General features: G+C 47.2%; 1 protein-coding gene across 1 annotated transcript in view; it reads right to left on the bottom strand.

Annotated features, from left to right (window-relative positions):
- Positions 1-21,757, bottom strand: part of agrn (agrin) — a 582,383-nt gene extending 560,626 nt beyond the window's left edge. Inside the window, exon 1 of the mRNA XM_078238727.1 lies at positions 21,155-21,757. Coding sequence (XP_078094853.1) covers positions 21,155-21,361 — 207 coding nt within the window. The 5' untranslated portion in view covers positions 21,362-21,757. The remainder of the gene's footprint in view (positions 1-21,154) is intronic.
- Positions 21,758-24,979: the final 3,222 nt, after the last annotated feature.

Below are 24,979 nucleotides of genomic sequence, written 5' to 3'. Positions count from 1 at the left end.
CCGAGTCAGATCTTCACATAAATGATTCAAATAGGGACTCCCAGGAGCCATTGCTAACCTGAGGGACTCACCTTGGAATGAGATTGTTGTAGATTCAAGTCCCACTCTAGAGATCTGAGCACAAAACCGAGCCTGAGGCGGTGGCTTAGTGGTAATATTAATCCAGAGACTCAGCTAATGTTCTGGGTACCAAGGTTCAAATCCCAACACAGCAGCTGGTGGAATTTGAATTCAATAAAAAATATCTGAAATTATAAATCTACTGATGACCAGAAAACCACTGGCAATTGTTAGAAAAGCCCATCTGGTTCACTAAGGTCCTTTAGGGAAGGAAATCATAGAATCCCTACAGTGCAGAAGGAGGTCATTCGGCCCATCGAGTCTGCACCAACCACAATCCCACCCAGACCCCATTCCCGCAATCCCACATATTTACCCTGTGAGTCCTCCTGACACTGAGGGGCAATTTAGCATGGCCCGCACATCTTTGGACTGTGGAAGGACACCAGGGCACCTGGAGGACGTCCACGCAGACACGGGGAGAACGTGCAAACTCCATACAGACAGTCACCCGAGGCTGGAATTGAACCCGGGTCCCTGGCGCTATGAGGCAGCAGTGCTAACCACTGTGCCACCATGCCGATCTGCCATCCTTACCTGGTCTGGCCTACATGTGATTCCAGAGACACAGCAATGTGGTTGACTTTCAACTCCCCTCTGAAATGGCCGAGCAAGCCACTCAGTTCAAGGGCAACTAGGGATGGGCAATAAATGTCCATACCCTTCATAATCTTATACACCTCAATTATCTACCCCATCAACTCTCTCTGCTCTAGAGAAATCCAAGCTTATCCAGTCTCTCCTTGTAGCTCAAATGGTCAGTCCCATAACTCAAAAGTCAGTGCCTTCAGGTGTGCAAGAGGAACCAATGTTGCTTTTGTCTTAAACTCAATGGGCCACTGCCCTCCCTCCACACCCCATCATCCAAGAACACGGATCCTCTTCCCTTCCTCATCATCTGGTTTCACATTTGGACAATGAAACCCACACGAAAGCAATTCATCTATCCCAACAGTGCCAACACCAGCGGATCTGTATATCACACCACTGTTTAAGTGGGGAAGACACAAGCAGAACAGGAAACCTCACTGCGAGAGACACTAAGCAGAACGAGGTGTTTGATCCAAGGACGATGCCTCTGGCAAACTGGCAGAGATGCTTTTAAAAAGAAAGGTAAACTTTTATATTAGCACTTCCCAGCCTGTCAGGATCTCTCAGGGTGCTCCACTACCAATTAACTAATCTGGAAATGTACTTGTTATTTTGTAAGCAAGTGCGGCAGCCAATTTGGCAGCTCCGAGTCCCAAATTCAGCAAATGGGATAAGTGATGATTTCAAATCCGTCTGCCAGGATAACTGGAAGAACTCCCTCCCAGCCGGCAAGTAGTGCCACGGGATCCTTAACAACCACTCGACAAGGCACAGACGCGCATACAAACTCAAAGACAGCAGCTGCAACGATGCAAACCAGCCAGCATAATCAAGGACCCCACACACCCTGGACATTCTCTCTTCCATGGTAGCACAGTGGCTCGCACTGCTGTTCCACAGCGCCAGGGACCCAGGTTCCTTTCCTGGCTTGGGTGACTGTGTGGAGTTTGTACGTTCTCCCCGTGTCTGCGTGGGTTTCTTCTGGGCGCCCCGGTTTCCTCCCACAGTCTGAAAGACGTGCTGGTTAGGTGCATTGACCTGACCAGGCGCCGGACTGTAGCGACTAGGGGAATTTCACAGTAACTTCAATGCAGTGTTAATGTAAGCCTTACTTGTGACTAATAAATAAACATTACTTTACTTTTACTTTTCCATTGGGGAAAAGGTACAAAAATCTTGAGGTCACGTACCAACCGACACAAGAACAGCTTCTTCTCTGCTGCTGTCGGACTTTAAATGGACTTACCTTGCATTAAGTTGATCTTTCTCTACACCCTAGCTATGACTGTAACACTGCATTCTGCATCCTCTCCTTTCCTTCTCTATGAGTGGTATGCTTTGTCTGTCTGGTACGCAAGAAACAATACTTTTCACTGTATGTTAATAGATGTGGGGTTAGGTGAATTGGCCATGTTAAATTCTCCCTCAGTGTACCCGAACGGGCGCCGGAGTGTGGTGACTTGGGGATTTTCACAGTATCTTCATTGCAGTGTCAATGTAAGCCTACTTGTGACTAATAAATAAACTTTAACTTTAAGCAGGAGTTTGTGACAGAGACTGATGTCTTTCCAAAATGTATTTAATTAAATGTCTTTCTGGTGGGCGTCTTCATAGAAATCATAGAATTCCTACAGTGCAGAAGGAGGCCATTCGGCCCATTGAGTCTGCACCGGCAACAATCCCACCCAGGCCCTATCCCCATCACCCCCCATATTTACCCCGCTAATCCCTCTAAGCTACACATCCCAGGACACTAAGGGGTAATTTAGCATGGCCAATCCACCTAACCCGCACATTTTTGGACTGTGGGAGGAAACCGGAGCACCCAGAGGAATTGAACCCAGGTCCCTGGAGCTGTGAGGCAGCAGTGCTAACCACTGTGCCACCATACCGCCCTTTGGTGCTGAAGATTGCCGATTCTGGTGGCAACGCTGGAAGTTGACCGAGGTGGCCCAAGATTTCTCGTAGTAGCAAGGTAGGTCTCAAGTAGTAATGTCCCACACCCCATCGCCCACACACATGCTACTGTCAGAAAAGAGAAAGAGACTGACGGCTCCTTCATTCTGCAAAATCTCCAGCTGTCCAACCCCGGATGGACCTCTCAACTCCAAACTCATCCCATTGGATTTTCACCATAACTTCATTGCAGTGTTAATGTAAGCCTACTTGTGACACTAATAAATACACTTAATCTGAGTTGGAGATAGAGCCTCAGTCACTCGGACAGATTATCTTATCAGTTCAGTCATGTTCTCACTGAGTGGGAGAGCAGACTCGCTGGGCCGAATGGTCTACTTCAGCTCCTGCATCTTATGGTCTTACAGATGGTGGGGGTGTCCAGAACCAGGGGTCACAGTCTGAGGATACAGGGTAGACCATTTAGGACCATAAGACCAGAAGACATAGCAGCAGAATTAGGCCACTCGGTCCATCAAGTCTGCTCTGCCATTCAATCATAGTTGATATTTTTCTTATCCCCATTCTCCTGCCTTTTCCCCCATAACTGCTGACCCCCTTATTAATCAAGAACCAATCCATCTCTCTGTTAAAGACATTCAATGATCTGGCCTCCACAGCCTTCTGTGGCAAAGAGTTCCAGGACGGAGATGAGGAGATATTTCTTCACCCAAAGAGTAGTGAGACTATGGAATTCATTACCACAGGAAGCAGTTGATGTCAAAACATTGAATGTATTCAAGAGGCAGCTGAATATAGCACTTGGGGCAAATGGGATCAAAGGTTATGGGGAGAAAGCAGGATCAGGCTATTGAGTTGGATGATCAGCCATGATCGTGATGAATGATGGCGGGCTTGAAGGGCCAAATGGCCTCCTCCTGCTCCTATCTTCTATGTTTCTACATGTTGGCAGCCTATTCGACCGTGGAAGGCAACATGCGCCAATCCTAATCCCACCCCACACACGTTTTCACTGTGCTACAGCGGTGGAGAGGAGATTCTGAGGAAGGGTCCTTCACCGACACGTCTGAAGTGTTTTCTGCCCAGGTGCTGCCCGACTTTGCTGGGCATTTTCCTCGATGTTCTGGTTCAGGGGCGGGAAGCCCAGATTCCTCCCCCCATCTCAGGTCCAGATTCACAAGCCCAGGATCACTGCAGTGTGAACTCAGCCAGCATCACCTATGGCGAGTCTAACCGGGGATGACCCTTCTCAAACGGGCACCACTCCAGTTGCGTGCCCACATGACCACCCGTTCAGTCGGCACTGCCCGATGGTTGGCTCCTTCAGATTCAGTAACTTTGACAAATGGGCAAAAAATAAATAAAACCTGCCGTAGGCCCTGGCTTTGCCTCAAAGCAGGTTTTATCTTGGCTGCGCTGTGTAGCATCAGAAATCTTTATCTCCCCTCCTCCCACCCACAGCCCCCCAAAGCTTTGCCGATGCCCCAGAATCCTCGCTGTTGCTATGGCTACAGCCACTGCGTAGTGCTGACGAGGGCGAGTGTGCAGTGTGGGAGAAGGAAGAATTACTTGTGGGAAATCAGTTCCAGTTGCGTCAGCTCCCTAAATTCTCAATTTACTGCAGGTGAGAACCATTCATCATGTGAACTAAGAGGCCACATCCGCTGCTTAACCGAGCCCGCGTGCCATTACTCACACCTAGAGCATTAACTCTCCATTCCGAGCAGCCTGGGTTTCACGGCAATAACCAACAGCCGGAACAAGAGATGGAGAGCGCCAAGCTTTCATCTCAGTGACAGAACGTCAGTTAATGTTTATCATCAAATCCCTACAGTGCAAAGGGAGACCATTCAGCCCATCGGACCTGCACAGACAACAAAGCCCCTATTCCCGTAACCCCATGTATTTACCCTGCTAATCTCCCTGACACTAAGGAACAATTTAGCATGGCCAACCCGCACATCTTTGGAGTGTGGGAGGTCACCCAAGGCTGGAATTGAACCTGGGTCCCTGGCACGGTGAGGCAGCAGTGCTAACCACTGTGTCACCGTGCTGCCCATAAATGTTTAATGTGCTTGTTTTTAAAATGAAGTCATTGCAATGTTGATAAAGTTAGGCTGGAGAACACCATGGGGCAGGGTGGTGGAGAGAGAGAGAGCGCGAGAGTGCGCGAGAGAGAGAGAGCACAAGAGAGAGAGTGAGAGTGAGTGAGAGAGAGTGAGAGAGAGTGAGAGAGAGTGAGAGAGAGTGAGAGAGAGTGAGAGTGAGTGAGAGTGAGTGAGTGAGAGTGAGAGTGAGTGAGAGTGAGAGTGAGAGAGAGTGAGAGAGAGTGAGAGAGAGTGAGAGAGAGTGAGAGAGAGTGAGAGAGAGTGAGAGTGAGAGTGAGAGTGAGAGTGAGAGTGAGAGTGAGAGTGAGTGTGAGTGTGAGTGTGAGAGTGAGAGTGTGAGAGTGTGAGAGAGAGTGAGTGAGAGTGTGAGAGTGAGTGAGAGTGTGAGAGAGAGTGAGTGAGAGTGAGTGAGAGTGAGTGAGAGTGAATGAGTGAGAGTGAATGAGTGAGAGGAGAGCGCGTGAGCGCGAGGTGAGGTGGTTCTGCCAAACGGGCGTGGCCGTTAATTCCCACCCTCTGTAATGAGTAGTAACTGTGGAAATCACAACAAGGCCTTTCAGCCCTTCATGCTTCTGCTAGCCCTCGAAGTGCAGCATTTCCCTCCAATTCCTCTTTCCTGCCCTGCCGTTTCATTCTGTCGTTCATTTTCAAGTACTTAGTCTATTCCCTTTTCAAACCCTCAAAGAAAAAAAATCAAAACATTGCAGATGCTGGAAATCTGAATATAAAAATAAAATTCAAAAATTGCTGGAAATATCAGTGGGTCTAGCAGTGTTAGAAGAAGAACAGAATTTGGAGCCATGGTGGCACAGCGGTTAGCACTGCTGCCTCACAGTGCCAGGGACCCGGGTTCAATTCCGGTCTTGGGTCACTGTCTGGGTAGAATTTGTACATTCTCCACCTGTCTGTGTGGGTTTCCTCCGGGTGCTCCGGTTTCTTCCCACAATCCGAAAGATGTGTTGGTTAAGTGCATTGGCCATACTAAATTGACCCTAGTGTCAGGGGGATTAGCAGGGTAAATGTGTGGGGTATGGGAATAGGGCCTGGGTGGGATTGTGGTTGGTGCAGACTCGATGGGCCAAATGGCCTCCTTCTGTAGTGTAGGGATTCTATTCTATGATGAGACTTAACTGTGAATTTTGAAGGAATTAAAATCTTACCCAGCAATTCCCAGGCCTTTCCTCAGAACCTGTTAACTGTTTCCATCTCTCCACAGATGCTGCCAGACCCGCTGAGAATTTCCCCTTTTAAATCTGATTTAGTTTCTTTCTCAATAACCACTGATCTTAAAATACTTCAAGTCCCAAAAATATTCTCTGCACAGTTCTTTGAAATAGTTTCACTGCAACGTTTTTCTCCTATTCCCTTCTCTCCCGTAAGACATAGAAGCAGAATTAGGCCATTCGGCCCATCGAGTCTGCTCTGCCATTCAATCATGGCTGATATGATTCACATCCCCATTCTCCTGCCTTCTCCCCGTAACCCTTGATCCCCTCATTGATCAAAAACCTATCTATCTCTATCTTAAAGACACGCAATAACCTGGCCTCCTCTGTGGCAATGAGTTCCACAGATTCACCACCCTCTGGCTGAAGAAATTCCTCCTCATCTCAGTTTTAAAGGAGCGTCCCTTCACTCTGAGGTTGTGCCCTCGAGTTCTAGTCTCTCCCACTAGCGGAAACATCCTCTCCAGGTCCACTCTAACTAGGCCTCTCAATATTCTGTAAGTTTCAATTAAGTTCCCCTCATCTTTCTAAACTCCATCGAATCTCGACCCAGATTCCTCGACCGCTCCTTATATGACAAACCCTTCATTCCTGGGATCATTCTTGTGAAGATCCCGAGGTTTTTGATTCACACTGCGGGTACGATAATGCACCAAGCACAGACAGCAGGCAGTCCTGCGATATGGAATCATCTTTTACACTTTAGCCCCCACACCCATCTCCCGGGAAAGCAAAATACTGCGATACAGTGGAAATACTCAGCAGGCCAGGCAGCATCTGTGCAGAGAGAAACTAAGTTAACGGTTCAGGTCGATAATCTCTCAGCTCTGGGAGAGAGAGCGTGGGCGAGAGCGAGAGAGAGCTTTCGGAGCCTTAAGTCCCTTCTTCAGGTGAGTGGGAATTCTGTTCACAAACAGGGCATATAAAGACACAAACTCAATTTACAGAATAATGGTTGGAATCATCACGACGGTTGGAAACACACGACGGCGCAGAGTCGCTGAGCAGAAACTGATAGCCAAGTTCCGCACACATGAGGACGGCCTCAACCGGGATATTGGGTTCATGTCACACTATCTGTAATCCCCACAGCTTGCCTGGACCTGCAGAGTCTCACTGGCTGTCCTGTCTGGAGACAATACGCATCTCTTTAACCTGTCTTAATGCTCTCTCCACTCACATTGTTTGTATCTTAAAGACTTGATTAGCTGTAAGTATTCGCATTCCAACCATTATTCTGTAAATTGAGTTTGTGTCTTTATATGGCTTGTTTGTGAACAGAATTCCCACTCACCTGAAGAAGGGGCTGAAGGCTCCGAAAGCTTGTGTGGCTTTTGCTACCAAATAAACCTGTTGGACTTTAACCTGGTGTTGTTAAACTTCTTACTGTGTTCAAATCTCACCACAGCAACTGGTGGAATTGAAACTCAATTGATAAACTTGCAATTGAAAGCTAGTCTCAGTAATGAAACTCTCGTCGATTCTGGTAAACACCCATCTGGTTCACTGGTGCCCCTTTAGGGAAAGAAATCTGTCTGTCCTTACCCGGTCTGGCCAACATGTGAATCCATACCCACAGCAATGTAGTTGACTCTTAAAAAGACACTCAGTTCAAGGGCGATTAGGGATGGGCCCGGGAAAGGGTGGGCGGGGTGCGGGGGGGGGGTGCGGGCTGCTGTTTGCAGTCAGCAGGACCAGAAGATCCCGCTGGTGGGAACGGCCAGAAAATCCCGCCCTTAAGTCTTTCACGGCGAAAGGGAATGGTAATGAAGCACCTCCATTCTGTCCCAGCTCTGATGGGAGGTTATTGAGCTGAAACCTTGGGCCTGAATTTACAGCCTCGCTCATCCCGAAACCGTAAAACCCGCCCGAGGTCAACGGACCTTCCCATGCTCCACCCCTCCTCCACTCCAATTCCCGTGGCGGGCGGGCCGGTAAAATCCCGGCCATTAACACTGGTTCTCTCTACAGAAGCTGCCCGAACTGCTGAGTATTACCAACATTTTCTGTTTTTAATGAATATCCTCGGGTCACATGACAATGGACGCCTCAACAGGCAAATGTTGTCCTACCCTTACCAATATCCAGAAAACACTTATGAGAAAACACACTAGCTAGTGGGCTAAGAGTAGGAGCATTGCTTGATATTTGCCCAACACAGGCCTGTTGTAAAGTTGTTTGGTGCCTCATTTAGAGGTCTGAAGGCTTACAATGATTAAACAAAAACTGTTGATTGTTAACCCATGAATATATACATATCCCAGGTACTGTCATGCATGGGCGCTGTCCCACTGGCTCCTTTCAGCCTCTATTACACACAGTCTACTACCATGTGACTCTCTACATCATACATTGGATGGTGCTGTTCTCCAGTCCGACATTAAGCCTTGCTCTGCCAAAAACCCTTATACTACACCTCTCCTCAAGTCCCTGCCCAAATATATTTACATCTTTACTTGGCAACACTCCTTCATCTCCAGCCCCTGACTTTAAATTCAGATGATCTGAAGGCTTGACAATTCTCCCAGATTCCATTCCGTCATGTCTGGAGGAATGAGTTGGGTTGTTACTGCCAGTTTGCCATTGAAATTGTCGTACTTTTTGTGTTTCCGCCACTCGACTGTCTCCATTTGATTCACTTTTTGCCCCGCTTCGGGTTGCATTCCTCTTTATTGACAACCCGTATGCTTTATTTGGATATGATTTGATTTATTATTTGTCACATGTATTAGTATACAGTGAAAAGCATTGTTTCTTGCGCGCTGTGCAAAACATACTGTTCATGGAGAAGGAAAGGAGAGAGTGCAGAATGTAGTGTTACAGTCATAGCTAGGGTGTAGCGAAAGATCAACTTAATGCAAGGTAGGTCCATTCAAATTTCTGATGGCAGCAGGGAAGAAGATTTTCTTGAGTCTGTTGGTAAGTGACCTCAGACTTTTGTGTCTTTTTCCCGACGGAAGAAGGTGGAAGAGAGAATAAAAGCAAATTACTGCGGATACTGGGAGCAGAAACCAAAAGAGAAAATGCTGGAAAATGTCAGCAGGTCTGGCAGCATCTGTAAGGAGAGAAAAGAGCTGATGTTTCGAGTCCAGATGACCCTTTGTAAAGAAGCTTTGACAAAGGGTCGTCTGGACTCGAAACGTCAGCTCTTTTCTCTCCTTACAGATGCTGCCAGACCTGCTGAGATTTTCCAGCATTTTCTCTTTTGGTGGAAAAGAGAATGTCCGGGGTACGTGGGGTCCTTAATTATGCTGGCTGCTTTTCTGAGGCAGCGGGAAGTGTAGACAGAGTCAATGGATGGGAGGCTGGTTTGCGTGATGGATTGGGCAACATTCACAATCCTTTTTTTGCAGTCTTTGGCAGAGCAGGAGCCATACCAAGCTGTGATACAACCGAAAAGAATGCTTTCGATGGTGCATCTGTAAAAGTTGGCGAGAGTCATGGTTTTGTTGCGTTCATTCTCTGAGTGGACTCAGGTTTTCTTATTCTGGGGGTCCTCCACGTTCCTGCTGGACACTGCCGTTCCAAAACTGGTATCCACATTTGCTCAACAGGTTCCTCCAAATATTTCTTCACTTTCTTATTTTTCAATCCTTTTCCAAGCTTGTGAATCTTTTCATTCGCTCAGCAACTGCTCTGGTGAGTTCAGCTGTCTTAATGTTTGAGAAATCCAGTGTTTTTTTGTTCCATTTCCATGGGCTGCAGCATCGGATTTGCATTTTTCAGTCTTATTTTTTTTTTTTGTTCTCTGCCCGCGGCAGAGTTTTGTCTTGTCCTTCATTTTGGTTTCACAGTTAGCCAGCACCGTCGCCGGCAGTTTGTCTCAGTTCTGTAATTCTGATACTCATGGCTTCATTATCCGATCGCAGCTTGGGAGGTTCTGCGGCTTTTCCTTTCAATGCCTCCTCGTTTCCATTCAGCTGGTTCTTCAGCTCTTCAATCTATTTCTTGTACGCCTTGGCTTCTTCCTGGAATATGAACATCGCCTGAGCTTCTCTGCCAACGTTCCCAGTTTGTTCAGTCACATTAAATTAATTTGCTTCTTGTCGCAATCTTTCAGAGGAATAAACTTTGACCTGAAGGATCCTTGCAGCGTCTGAAGGTGCTCCACCAGGCTTCTTTGCAAAGCTCAATTGCTTTGGACTTGACTTTTTACTGTAATCCAACAGAGTCTCCTCAGGTTTCTTACGCTGTTCAAGACAGTCTTCATTTCTTCAAGTTGCTAAAGGATTACATACTCTTATTGGATTTGATCTTGAAGGGCAATTAAAGTGCTTTTAAAGTTTATTAGTCACAAGTAGGCTTACATCAACACTGCAATGACGTTATTGTGAAAATCCCCTAGTTTGGCTGCTCTTTCAACTGTTTACTTTCTTGCTGATCCCTTGCCAACTCACACTGCTCTTCAGTGCATTGCTTTATCGTTACTGGTAGTTCCAATGTAGCTTTTTTCTGTTGTAGTGTTCCACATCTTTTTTTTACCATAAGTGGATATTGATTTTTCAGAGAGTCTTTCAGGGCAGCAACTTCTTTGAGTAACTCTTCTGCCTGCTGTTGTGTCTTGACTGTGCTTCCGGTTGAGTTCTCCCAACTCAACTTTGGTATGAACTTTTCCTATGGAATAGCTTCATTTTCCTTTTTTCAGGTTTAGTTTCTTTTGGGTTATCACAGATACTTTTCCTTAATGCTAAGTCAGATGCTTTCTCTGCACTGCCACTTGCTGCTGTAGTTTGGGTAACATGTCAGCATTGAAATGAACTCCATTTTTAAGCCTTCTGGCTGCTTCCAAGCCTCTTTATTCTGCACAAAACCCTTCAGCTCACGCACTTCATTGCACTGATACATTCTGCAAACATTTTGCTCAAGTAATTTCTCCCTTGCTCTGAGGTCTTCTCAGCCCTTTGGTGCTTTATTGGGAGGTTTTTTTGGACCTTCTTTTAAGGTCTGCGCTTTCTAGCAGGGTTCTGAGCTACTAAAACAGCCTGTATCAAGTTTAATCTGGAACTTATGTACACCAGGGCAGTATTAGAATGTTGCAATTGAACTCAGTTCCCCTGGGAACTACCAGTAACGATAAAGCAATGCACTAAAGTCATCAAGCCTTCCTGTCCTTTGATCTGATTTATTATTGTCATGTATTAATATACAGTGAAAAGTATTGTTTCTTATCGAGCCATAGAGGTTTACAGCATGGAAACAGGCCCTTCAGCCCAACTTGTCTATTTTTTGTTTAAAAAACCCCTAAGCTAATCCCAATTGCCCGCAGTTGGCCCATATCCCTCTATACCCATCTTACCCATGTAAAAGACAAAATTGTACCCGCCTCTACTACTACTTCTGGCAGCTTGTTCCAGACACTCACCACCCTCTGTGTGAAAAAATTGTCCCTCTGGATCCTTTTGTATCTCTCCCCTCTCACCTTAAACCTATGCCCTCTAGTTTTAGACTCCCCTACCTTTAAGAACATAAGAACATAAGAAATAGGAGCAGGAGTAGGCCATCTAGCCCCTCGAGCCTGCCCCGCCATTCAATAAGATCATGGCTGATCTGACGTGGATCAGTACCACTTACCCGCCTGATCCCCATAACCCTTAATTCCCTTACCGATCAGGAATCCATCCATCCGCGCTTTAAACATATTCAGCGAGGTAGCCTCCACCACCTCAGTGGGCAGAGAATTCCAGAGATTCACCACCCTCTGGGAGAAGAAGTTCCTCCTCAACTCTGTCTTAAACCGACCCCCCTTTATTTTGAGGCTGTGTCCTCTAGTTTTAACTTCCTTACTAAGTGGAAAGAATCTCTCCGCCTCCACCCTATCCAGCCCCCGCATTATCTTATAAGTCTCCATAAGATCCCCCCTCATCCTTCTAAACTCCAACGAGTACAAACCCAATCTCCTCAGCCTCTCCTCATAATCCAAACCCCTCATCTCCGGTATCAACCTGGTGAACCTTCTCTGCACTCCCTCCAATGCCAATATATCCTTCCTCATATAAGGGGACCAATACTGCACACAGTATTCCAGCTGCGGCCTCACCAATGCCCTGTACAGGTGCATCAAGACATCCCTGCTTTTATATTCTATCCCCTTCGCAATATAGGCCAACATCCCATTTGCCTTCTTTGGGAAAAGACATTAACTATCTTGCTGATCTATGCCCCTCATTATTTTATAGACTGCTATAACATCACCTCTCAGCCTTCTGTGCTCCAGAGAAAAAAGTTCCAGCTTCTCCTTATAACTCAAACCATCAAGTTCCGGTAGCATCCTATTAAATCTTTTCTGCACTCTTTCTAGTTTAAGAATATTTTTTCTATAATAGGGTGACCAGAACTGTACACAGTATTCCAAGTATGGCTTTACCAATGTCTTGTACAACTTCAACAAGACGTCCCAACTCCTGTATTCAATGTTCTGACCAATGAAACCAAGCGTGCTTGGTGCTATACAGCGTGCTATACAGACAAAACATACCATACATAGGGATGGAAAGGACAGAGTGCAGAATGTAGTGTTACAGTCATAGCTAGGATGTAGAGAAAGACCAACTTAATGCGAGGTAGATCCATTCAAAAGACTGATGGCAGCAGGGAAGAAGCTGTTCTTGCGTCAGTTGGTACATGACCTCAGATTTTTGTATCTTTTTCCCGACGGAAGAAGGTGGAAGAGATTATGTCCGGGGTGCGTGGAGTCCTTAATTATGCTGGCTGCTTTGCTGAAGCAGCGGGCAGTGTAGACAGAGTCAATGGGTGGGAGGCTGGTTTGCGTGATGGACTGGGCTTGATCACTATCCAATGGTTCCTACCTCAATGTGTGGAACTACTTAGTAAGGAAAAGGTCAGATTGTGCCGTGTTGCTTCCACCATGGTCAAATCTCGAAGATCTGGGATCGCACAAGAAAAGTCACTACTTCCAAAGGAACTGGTAAGTTGCCAACATGCACCACCTTTAAGCCCACACATAATTAATAGTTGCTTTGAAAAAGGCAGAGGAAAGCCAAAGGCCTCTCCTGGAACCACACCACCGTCTGAGTTAGCATCCTCAGGGGAGATATAGAAGATGATGACTTGTTATAACCAGCCATATAATTTAATAGTATTATGTTCTGCATTCGTGAAGCAGTTTTCTTGATGAAGTATTCTGAAACCACTTACTCCCCCACAACCCTTCTCGAACTGTTCAGATCATAGAATCATAGAAACCCTACAGTGCAGAAGGAGGCCATTTGGCCCATCGAGTCTGCACCGACCACAATCCCACCCAGGCCCTACCCCCACATATTTACCCGCTAATCTACGCATCTCAGGACTCTCAGGGGCAATTTTAGCATGGCCAATCAACCTAACCCGCACATCTTTGTGAAAGATCAAGTACAGTGTTTAAAGAAGAGTAATTTCTCCCCAATTTCCCGGCCAACATTCCCCCCCCCCCCCTCAAGTAACACCGCACCAATCTGGATGATTAATCAATCATTCATCTCACTTGCTGGCGAATGGGCCTTGCTGCGCGCAAATTGGATAAAGCATTTCCCACACAACAGCAGCCAAAATGCATCAAAATCAATCCACCGGTTATGGAGCACTTTGGATCATGTAGGGACGGAGATCGGAATCCATATAAAAGACAAGTTCTTCCCCCTGTTACATCAGCTTTCTTTGCCCCTCTCTCAGGTATTTATGTGGTACGAGGTCAGTCTTATGCTGTAGAAGTTTAGTTTCATAAAAGAAATAGTGCTCGGAAGAGTTTACTCCAGCCTTTCAACTAAAACCCAAACCAACTTTCGAAAAAGAACTGGTTTGCAAGGAGATACAATTTCTCACTCCAGCCTCATGCTAGTCGCAGGATGGAAATTTACATTGCATATTAAGCTGGAACTGATCGGAAGTGGGGCTCCCTGTGTTAAATAGTGCAATCTACCAGCATGGAGAGCAAAGTGCCATTGATTGCTGATATGTTGTTCCCACGCACTACCACCCACCCCTCTTCCCCCCCACTCCAGCCACCACCCACCACCCAAGCGCTAACAGCACGTTCAGGAAGTAAAGCATTGAGCCTCTAGACTTCCACCAACATCTTTAGTGGCTCTTGGGTCAGTTGTTGGTATACTTCCCACAGTGACCCCCAAGAGGTCCTTGGAGAGCAGTGCAAGGAGAGAGAGTGTGGTGGGATGAAGCTTACTGTTCTGGTCTCAAAACCAGACACGTAAACAAGAAGGTACATTGTGACGCCCTACAGTGCAAATGGGGGTTACATTAATCACCGAAGTATTGGCCACTATACCAAGGTACATGCCTGAAACACATCTCTTTCTAGGGTGGATCACCTGCTGATACCCTGGGCAAGACTTACCAGTATCCCACTTCCCCAGTGTATTGCGTGGAACTGTAGAACTTGGATCAGTTGAATTCTTTAACCTATGCTGGGTTACCACAGGGGCACCGCAAGTTTGAAGCTGGTTAAAATAAAGCACTGCATTTGGCAGGGCTCCAACTCCTGTGGCCCATGCTGGAGTGGCAAGGCAGGTGAGGACAGGGTGCGCTGGTGAGGCAGGTGAGGACATGGTTAGGCTCATGGGTGGCACGGTGGCACAATGGTTAGCACTGCTGCCTCACAGCACCAGGAACCCGGGTTCAATTCCCAGCTTGGGTGACTGTGCAAACTCCGCACATTCTCCCTGTGTCTGCGTGGGTTTTCCTCCGGGTGCTCCGCTTTCCTAACACTGTTCGAAAGACGTGGTGGTTAGGTGCTTTGGCCATGGTTGAGTGCAGTAACCATTCTAAGCTTTGCCTCCTCACCCCTGGTCAGAAAAGCCACGAGCAAGCCGACAGATAAACTTTGGTTGGGGTAATGCAAGTGTGCTCACCGTGGAATGGGACACAATAGGATGGGTGTGGGGAGGAGACAAAGGGGAGATGCTGATAGCCATGCTTAACTCCATCTTCATTCAAGTGCACGCAGCGGCGCAGTGGCATGGTAGCACAGTGATTAGCACTGCTGCCTCACAGCACCAGGGACCCAGATTCAATCTGGCATGGTGTTTGATTTGATTTGATTTATTATTATCACATGTATTAGTATACAGTGAAAAATATTGTTTCTTGCGCACTATACAGACAAAGCATACCGTTCATAGAGCAGGAAAGGAGAGAGTGCAGAATGTAGTGTTATAGTCATAGCTCGGGTGTAGAGAAAGATTAACTTAATGCAAGGTAGATCCATTCAATGATGGCAGCAGGGAAGAAGCTGTTCTTGAGACGGTTGGTACGTGACCTTAGACTTTTGTATATTTTTCCTGACAGAAGAAGGTGGAAGAGAGAATGTCCGGGGTGCGTGGGGTCCGTAATTATGCTGGCTGCTTTTCTGAGGTGGTGGGAAGTGTAGACAGAGTCAATGGATGGGAGGCTGGTTTGAGTGATGGACTGGGCTTCGTTCACGACCCTTTGCAGTTTCTTGCGGTCTTGGACAGAGCAGGAACTACACCAAGCTGTGATACAATTCCAGCCTTGGGTGAATGTCTGTGTGGAGTTTGCACGTTCTCCCCGTGTCTGCGTGGGTTTCCTCCCACAGTCCAAAGATGTGCGGGTTAGGTGGATTGGCCATGCTAAATTGACCCTTGGTGTCCCCAGATGTGTAGGTTAGATGGGTGAGCCAATGTGAGAGGTTATTGGGATGGGGCAGGAGGGTGGACCTGGGCAAGATGCTCTTTCAGAGAGTCATTGCAGACTCAATGGATCGAATGGCCTCCTTCTGCACTGTTGGGATTCTATTCCATGGTGCCCATGTTTACACTTTTTAGTGCAGGCCGCTGGGGAGCGTTGAGCAACTGGCTTAATTTTCCATTCCGTAGTTCAGTGGCTTGGAGGTCATTTGCTTGTAATCCAGGTGTTATTTTGTTCATATAAGAATTGGGATAATAAGTTGTATGTTGATGTTTCAGTTTTTACTGCCCCCGTGAACAGATTTAAGAGAGATACTTGGGAGTGATTTGAAATGTCTCGATATATCGAAAACATCAAACCTCTGCTAAAACCTCCCAGTTGCTATCCAGGGATACTAGTGTGTGATAAAACCAGGGTTGAGATCAGTTGTACTGTTCCCTGAGCATTCAAAACTCCATGGATCTCCTTCTTGTATATACTCCACCTACCACAATCTGAGGTAGAGCATTTCAAAGATTCACAACCCTTGGATGTGAAGGAATTCGTCCTTGTCTCAAACCTAAGTGATTAGCCCCTATCCTGAGACTCTGCCCCCTGGTTCTAGACTCTGCAGTCTGGAAAAACAACCCGAGTGTCTCACCATCGCAGAACCTTAGATGTTTCATAGAATCATAGAATCTTTACAGTGCAGAAAGAAGCCATTCGGCCCATCAAATCGGCACCGACTCTCTGAAAGAGCATCCCACTCAGGCCCACCCCACAGCCCTATCCCCGTAACCCCACACATTTACCATGGCTAATCCACCTAACCTTTGGACACCAAGGGGCAATTTATCATGGCCAATCCACCTAACCTGCACATCTTTGGAGTGCGGGAAGAAAGCGGAGCACCCGGAGGAAACCCACGCAGACACGGGGAGACGTGCAAACTCCACACAGATGGTGACCTGAGGCTGGAATTGAACCCGGGTCCCTGGCGCTGTGAGGCAGCAGTGCTAACCACTGTGCCACCGTGCGGGTTTCAATAAGAGCAATGCTTGTAAAGACCAGAGGCCCACTCTACTCGACCTCTCCTCATTGAGCAACCCTCTCGTCCGATGGTCATGCTCTTTGCTAGATTTTATAATAGTCAGGATTACCTACAAACGTAGCCAAAGTAGTTGCTTTTGTGGCCATTATGTGGGACCCAAGTGTGACCTGAATGCTGCTTAGCTTCTACAAAGAGCGAAAAACACCCACACATTCTAATTGCAGTAGTTCTAAATGGAATGATCTGTTTGTTGCTGGGCATTTCCAAGTAGTGCAGAAAAAGTGCGCACGAGGAACAACCTACAATTCCCATGGGTATTGCCAGGATTATACTGGTTACTTACAGAGGCAAGGCAGCGTGATTGGGAAGGATATGAGGCTGACACCATTGGTTTGGACAACAACCACAACTTGCACTAATGCCAACCACCTTTAATGGGAGTATGACATGGCATTTCACAGGAACGTAATGAATCAGAATTTGACACCAGGCCAGGAGATATTAGGGCAGAAGACCAAAGGGATCGGCCCCAAGCAGCCTCTGGAAGGAAGAAATGGAGGTAACATAGAAACTAGAAGCAGGAGTAGGCCATTCGGCCCTTCGAGCCTGCTCCGCCATTCATTCCAAGCATGGCTGAGGTAGAGAGGTTCAGGCAGGGCATTCCAAAGCCTAAGACCTTGGCGGTCAAAGACACAGAAGCCAATGGTGCAGCGACTAAAAATCAGAGAATACACAAGAGGCCAGAATTGGAGGAGCGCAGAGATTTCAGAGTGCCACAGAAGATTACAGAGATAGGGAGGGGCGAGGAAAGGGAGGGATCTGAAAACAAGGATGAGAACTTTAAAATCATAGAATCCTACAGTGCAGAAGGAGGCCAGTTGGCCCATCGAGTCTACAGCGACAAAGATCTCACCCTATCCCCGTAACCCCACATATTTCCCTTGCTAAACCCCCTGACACCAAGGGGCAATTTAGCTTGGCCAATCCATCTAACCCTCACATCTTTGGACATGGCAGCATTGCAGATCACTGAGCACTGGGATGACGAGTGAATGTGACTGTGTGCAAATCAGGATAGAGGCAACAGCAACGGGAATAACTTCTTCCAAAGGTTCGATTGGTAGAGACAGTGTATAGCAGAACAGAGTGCCCTCACTTCAGTTCCTGCAGCAGATTGAGTTGGCTAGTCTTGGCCGGTGACAGTAGGGACGGTACAATTCACCTCCGACGCTCTCTCCCATCTCCTCGTCCAGGAGTGAGAATGGGAAGGAGTCATACTGATCTCTATCCCGTGAACACTGTTGGAAAAGTGTATCCAGTGAATGACAGACAGAGACATAGCTGGTCCTAAAGGGAAGCCAGTGGCTGTGGAAGTGTATCCTAACGTAGCTTGCTGCTGCTGGGAGATGGTCAAAATCAGCACTTCCCTCTATCAGCATTCAGAAGCTATCTTGAGACTTCCTCCATTGAGTAAGCCTAACAACATACAAGGTGTACTTCTGATCCCCCGCAATAAGTTTAAGTTCATTTATTTATTGTCACAAGTAGGCTTACATTAACACTGCAATGAAATTACTATGAAAATCCCCTAGTCGCCACACTCTGGCACCTGTTTGGCTACATTGAGGAAGAATTTAGCATGACCAATGCACCTAACCAGTACGTCTTTCAGACAAACTCACCCCGTTCAGTACTGAGCTCTATAGAGTCATAGAGGTTTACAGCATAGGAACAGGCCCTTGGCCCAACTTGTTCATACCACCCTTTTTTTTAAACCACTAACCTAATCCCAATTGCCCGCATTTGGCCCATATCCTTCTATACCAATCTTACCCATGTAACTGTCTAAATGCTTTTTAAAAGACAAAATTGTATCCGCCTCTACTACTACCTCTGGCAGCTTGTTCCAGACACTCACCACCCTCTGTGTGAAAAAATTGCCCCTCTGGACACTTTTGTATCTCTCCTCTCTCACCTTAAACCTATGCCCTCTAGTTTTAGACTCCCCTACCTTTGGGAAAAGATGTTGACTATCTAGCTGATCTATACCCCTCATTATTTTATAGACCTCTATAAGATCACCCTGCGGTGATCTCTAGATCATCTTACGGTGATCTCTATAAGATCACCCTAAACCTCCTATGCTCCAGGGAACAAAGTCCTAGTCTATCCAGCCTCTCCTAACTCAAACCATCAAGTCCTGGTAACATCCTAGTAAATCTTTTCTTTCTAGATCAACATGGTCCAGATTTGATCTGTAGTCCATATCAAGTTAGCTCATCTCAGCTAAGAAATCAGCGTGGACAATTCAACAAACCTCAATGTGGTTGGGTTGGGAGGGGAGGGGGGGAGCAGGCTGAAGGTGGGGGCTCCCAATACTGGATCCCTTCCCACAGTGGCTGCTTCTACACAAGTGCCTGGGTCTTATCAGTTAAGAACAGGCTGTGGCACTCCCACAATGGTCCAAATAAATCTTTTGACACTCACCGTCAAGACATTAGGCATGGCTCACTGGGCGAGATACCAGGAGAGCTAACTACACGTGTCACCACCTTCAGGAGAGGGAAGCACATGACTAGCTTGCTCCTGACGGGGTATTCCCAAAGGGAAAATTCTCTACACCACCCCCCACCCCCGCCTCACACACACACACACATCGCTTCACACAGAAGCAGCTCCCATCTTCAGCCAACCACACATCCACCGGCTACCTAAAATCTAGCTTTTGGATTCTGAGAGAGTTATAGACTAGCGAGGGGTGGGAGACAGCCACTGGAAATCTCTTTGTGAAATTGCATAGATGGCTGGGATTTGTTTTATATTCCCTGAAAGTGTCAGACCTAACCTTCAAACTCTAAAGGAAAAAGGTCAGCTTCCTCGGAACAAGGTAGAGCCACAAGTCGCCCGAACATGATTCATACCAAAGCTATATAACTCATTGGGCTGTAGTTGTGTTTGAACACCCCGGCTGCGGAAGCCAGAGTCGCTGGAGCGCTGCGGTCCAGTGGCACTGGAGGGGGGATGAAATCCAACACACTGGAGCCCGGTTTGGGGTTCCTGGGCCAAAGCTCCTGGGGATATTGTTGCTGCCACTACATTTAAAAAGATTGCTGTCTGTCGGGTTTCGGTAGCCTGCAGCTATGTTTATTTGAGTTCTTGGTTCCCTCTGCCTTACAGGAGGAGTCACTGGAAACCTCCCTGGAGGAGGTGAGATCCCCGGGGAAACTTTCCCAAACTTCGCTGAAGTTTTTTTCATGGGGGCGGGGGGTAAAAAAAATACAACAGATGGCAACTTAAACTCTCGTGTTTTTTTTCTTTAAACAATTCAATCAACGCTTTTTAAGTTGCAGGAAGAATGAAAGCTGCCATTCTCCATAAGCCTGGGACACACAAACATGGAAGAAGCCTTTTCTCTGCAGTGAAAATTAATGTGTAACGTTCAGGGCGCCTCAAGCACGCGAAAAGGTCGCACGCTCGCACCTTTACCCTTGCAAGAAGCTAGCACCTTCGCCCAGCCCCCCAGACACAAGTAATCACCTTAGCCCAATCCCCCAGAAACAATAAGCTAGAACCTTAGCCCAATCCCCAGACACAAGAAGCTAAAACCTTAGCCCAGCCCTCCCTCCCGTCCCCAGGAACAAGAAGCTAGAACCTTAACCCAGTCCCCCAGGAACAAGAAGCTAGCACCTTAACCCAGTCCCCCAGGAATAAGAAGCTAGCACCTTAACCCAGTCCCCCAGGAATAAGAAGCTAGCACCTTAACCCAGTCCCCCAGGAACAAGAAGCTAGCACCTTAACCCAGTCTCCCAGGAACAAGATGTTAGCACCTTAACCCAGTCCCCCAGGAACAAGAAGCTAGAACCTTAACCCAGTCCCCCAGGAACAAGAAGCTAGCACCTTAACCCAGTCCCCCAGGAACAAGAAGCTAGCACCTTAACCCAGTCCCCCAGGAACAAGAAGCTAGAACCTTAACCGAGTCCCTCAGGAACAAGAAGCTAGAACCTTAACCCAGTCCCCCAGGAACAAGAAGCTAGAACCTTAACCCAGTCCCTCAGGAACAAGAAGCTAGAACCTTAACCCAGTCCCTCAGGAACAAGAAGCTAGAACCTTAACCCAGTCCCTCAGGAACAAGAAGCTAGAACCTTAACCCAGTCCCCCAGGAACAAGCAGCTAGAACCTTAACCCAGTCCCTCAGGAACAAGAAGCTAGAACCTTAACCCAGTCCCCCAGGAACAAGAAGCTAGAACCTTAACCCAGTCCCTCAGGAACAAGAAGCTAGAACCTTAACCCAGTCCCTCAGGAATAATGCTGAACTTCCCTCGCAAAACCTTTCCCTGAAAGTCAGCTCCTGTAAAGGGGATAAAATGAGTTATTGAGCCTGCAACAAGTGGAGTACACTGCCCACTTTCCCCCTCTCTCTCAGCAGAGAGTGCTTGTCTCTTTTTGTAAGTTTCACTCAGTGCAGTTTCTCTCTCACACACACACGCACACGCAAACCTTACCTTGCAAGAGTAGGTGTTGTAGACTGGATCCACGTTCATTATCTCCTCCACCGTCCCGGTTAAAACCACGTTCGCCTCTTCCTCCCGGCTCTCCAACTCTTTCTCGGGACACAACCCCAGGGCAAGGGGCAGTAACAGCGGCAGCAGCAGGGCTGGGAGACGAATGGGCAAAGCCACCATCCCGGCGTCTCCTCGCCCCATTCTCATCGAGAGACACACGCGAAAGTAGCACACACACACACACAGAGAGAGATTGGATTTCAAGCAATCAGAAGTGGCTGATGCCGCCTTGTATTCGTTTTTTGTTGCGAGCTGGAGATGTTTAAGACATTGGGGTGGTGGGGGTGGTCTACTACTTGGGTTTTCAAACACCCAGGAAGAGACACAGAGAGAGAGAGAGGGAGGAGAATGGGGTGGATGCAAAAAAAAATTGTACCCCTCTCCTAAGTTAAGCTCGCAAGCACTGAGGCACAAAGCTCTCTCTCTCTCTCTCTACCTCTCTGTTCAATCCAGCTTGTAAAGGATTTGCATAATCAGTGTGCAGAATACAAATCAGCTCCGCAACCTCTCTCTCTCTCTCTCTCCCTCACTTCATTCACTCTCCTGATGGCGATACACACACACGGCTTTAAAACGCCACCCCCCGGAAATGCAGCTAAAAGCCCCGGCGTTAATCAATAACCCGCACGCCGGCGTGATCAGACTTCACCCCAAAGGCAGAGGGTGGTGGAGGAGACTGTCTCTCTGAGATTGTGTGACTCCCACCACCCCCCTCTCCCTCACACCCTGCCCTGTGGAGGAATGCAGCATTCTCCTCTGATCTTCCTTCCTGAAGCTGGCTGGTATCGGTGAAAGGGAAGGGGGGTTGCTGTTACCCACCTATGGAATTCAGAAGAGGCACACCAAACAGCAGTGGTGCACATTACACATCTCGGGTGGGTGCAAGACCTTCCTTCCCCTCCCAAAAAAACAAACATAAGAGTCTGAGGTCACCGACCAAAGGACAGCTTCTTCCCTGCTGCCATCAGACTTTTGACTGGACCCATGTTGTTTGATTTGATTCATAGAATCATAGAAACGCCTACAGTGCAGAAGGAGGCCACTCGGCCCATCGAGTCTGCACCGACCACAATCCCACCCAGGCCCCACTCCCGCAACCCCACATATTTACCCTGCTAATCCCCCTGTCACTAGGGGTCAATTTAGCATGGGCCAATCAACCTAACCCGCACATCTTTGGACTGTGGGTGGAAACTGGAGCACCCGGAGGAAGCCCACACAGACACGGGGAGAATGTGCAAACTCCACGCAGACAGCGACCCGAGGCCGGAATTGAACCTGGGTCCCTGGCGCTGTGAGGCAGCAGTGCTAACCGCTGTGCCACCGTGCCACCCCAATTTGATTTATTATTGTCATTTTTGTCATTTTTATTAATGACCTGGATGAGGGCGTGGAAGGATGGATTAGTAAATTTGCGGATGACACTAAAGTCGGTGGAGTTGTAGACAGTGCGGAGGGAAGTGGCAGGTTACAGAGGGACATAGATAAGCTGCAGAGCTGGGCTGAGAGGTGGCAAATGGAGTTTAATGCGGAAAAGTGTGAGGTGATTCACTTTGGAAGGAGTAACAGGAATACAGGGTACTGGGCTAACGGTAAGATACTTGGTAGTGTGGATGAACAGAGGGATCTGGGTGTCCATGTGCATAGATCCCTGAAAGTTGGCACCCAGGTTGATAGGGTTGTTAAGAAGGCGTACGGTGTGTTAGCTTTTATTGGTAGAGGGATTGAGTTTTGGAGCCAGGAGGTCATGCTGCAACTGTACAAAACTCTGCTGCGGCCGCATTTGGAGTATTGCGTACAGTTCTGGTCGCCGTATTATAGGAAAGATGTGGAGGTGTTGGAAAGGGTGCAGAGGAGATTTACCAGAATGTTGCCTGGTATGGTGGGAAAATCGTATGAGGAAAGGCTGAGGGGCTTGAGGTTGTTTTCGTTAGAGAGAAGAAGGTTAAGAGGTGACGTAATAGAGGCATACAAGATGATCAGAGGATTAGATAGTGTGGATAGTGAGAACCTTTTTCCTCGGATGGTGTTGGCTCGCACGAGGGGACATAGCTTTAAATTGAGGGGTGATAGATATAGGACAGTTGTTAGAGGTAGGTTCTTTACTCAGAGAGAAGTAAGGGCGTGGAATGCCCTGCCTGCAGCAGTAGTGGACTCGTCAACATTAAGAGCATTCAAATGGTTATTGGATAAACATATGGATGATATTGGAATAGTGTAGATTAGAGGGGCTTTAGATTGGTACCACTGGTCGGCGCAACATCGAGGGCCAAAGGGCCTGTACTGCGCTGTAATGTTCTATGTTCTATGTTCTACATGTATTGGGATATAGGGAAAAGTATTGAATATTGTGCGCTATACAGACAAAGCATACCATTCATAGAGTGAATAGGGGAGAAGGAAAGGAGAGAGTGCATAATTTAATTTGTTTTGACTTGATTTATTGTCACATGTATTAGTAGACAGTGAAAAGTATTGTTTCTTGCGCACTATACAGACAAAGCATACCATTCATAGAGATGGAAAGGAGAGAGTGCAGAATGTAGTGTTACAGTCATAGCTAGGGTGTAGAGCAGTGGTTCCCAAAGGGTGCGGCGCGCCACACTGGTGCGGCGAGAGAGGATGGCAAGTGTGGCAGGAAGATTCAAGAACAATCAAAGAAACATTTAAACATGGTTTAAACAAGCATTGTTTTATTCTTTCTGGATGTTCCATGATCATATTATAAAGTAGTTGTGTTCTATGTTATGAATCAAGCACTGCTAGGAGTTGTTTTTTTTGTTTGTGAATGTATTTCTTATCAATAAAAAATTCGGTGTGGCACGAGCAAATTTTTATTCCGAAAGTGTGGCCCAGTGAAAAAAGTTTGGGAACCACTGGTGTAGAGAAATATCAACTTAGTGCGAGGTAGGTCCATTCAAAAGTCTGATGGCAGCAGGGAAGAAGCTGTTCTTGAGTCGATTGGTACGTGACCTCAGACGTTTGTATCTTTTTCTCGACGGAAGAAGGTGGAAGAGAGAATGTCCGGGGTGCGTGGGGTCCTTAATCATGCTGGCTGGCTGCTTTTCCGAAGCAGTGGAAAGTGTAGACAGTCAATGGATGGAAAGCTGGTTTGCGTGTTGGATTGGGCTACATTCACAACCTTTTCAAGATCAACTTAGTTTAAGATTCAAAAGTCTGATGGCAGCAGGGAAAAAACTGTTCTTGAGTCGGCTGGTATGTGATTTCAGACTTTTGGATCTTTTCCTGATGGAAGAAGGTGGAATAGAGTATGGTATATTAAGCTGATCTTTCTCTACACCCTAGCTATGACTGTAACACATCATTCTGCACTTTCTCCTTTCATTCCCCCCTATGTACTCTATGAATGGTCTGTATAGCGCACGAGAAACAATACTTTTCACTGTATCCCAATACACGTGACAATAATAAATCAAATCAAAAAATAACCTTGTGTACTGTGTCAATTGGCTGCCAGCTAAGTTCCGGGTACAAGCAGAGAGAGTGCCACCACCTCTTCCTCCAGGTGACCCCCTCGCTCCTCTGACCTCCATTGTTCAGCTGGCCTCTGAGTTCAGCCTTCACCTGCGGGAGGGGGATAGGCTCAAAGTCACCAATCGCGAGGTGCTCTGAGCGTCCCAGATCTGGCCTGTCTCCATCTTGTGAACCTTGGTGGGCATCCAAACCGCATCGTGTTTCAGAGGGAGATTGAAAATGGGCTGAGTCCACAGGGACATTCTGTATAAATCTCTACATTGGTTAGGG

The sequence above is a fragment of the Mustelus asterias genome, chromosome 22 (assembly GCF_964213995.1).
Source record: "Mustelus asterias chromosome 22, sMusAst1.hap1.1, whole genome shotgun sequence".
NCBI lineage: Eukaryota > Metazoa > Chordata > Chondrichthyes > Carcharhiniformes > Triakidae > Mustelus > Mustelus asterias.
Note: the sequence above shows the minus strand (reverse complement) of the source record. Positions and strands in the feature narration are given on the sequence as shown.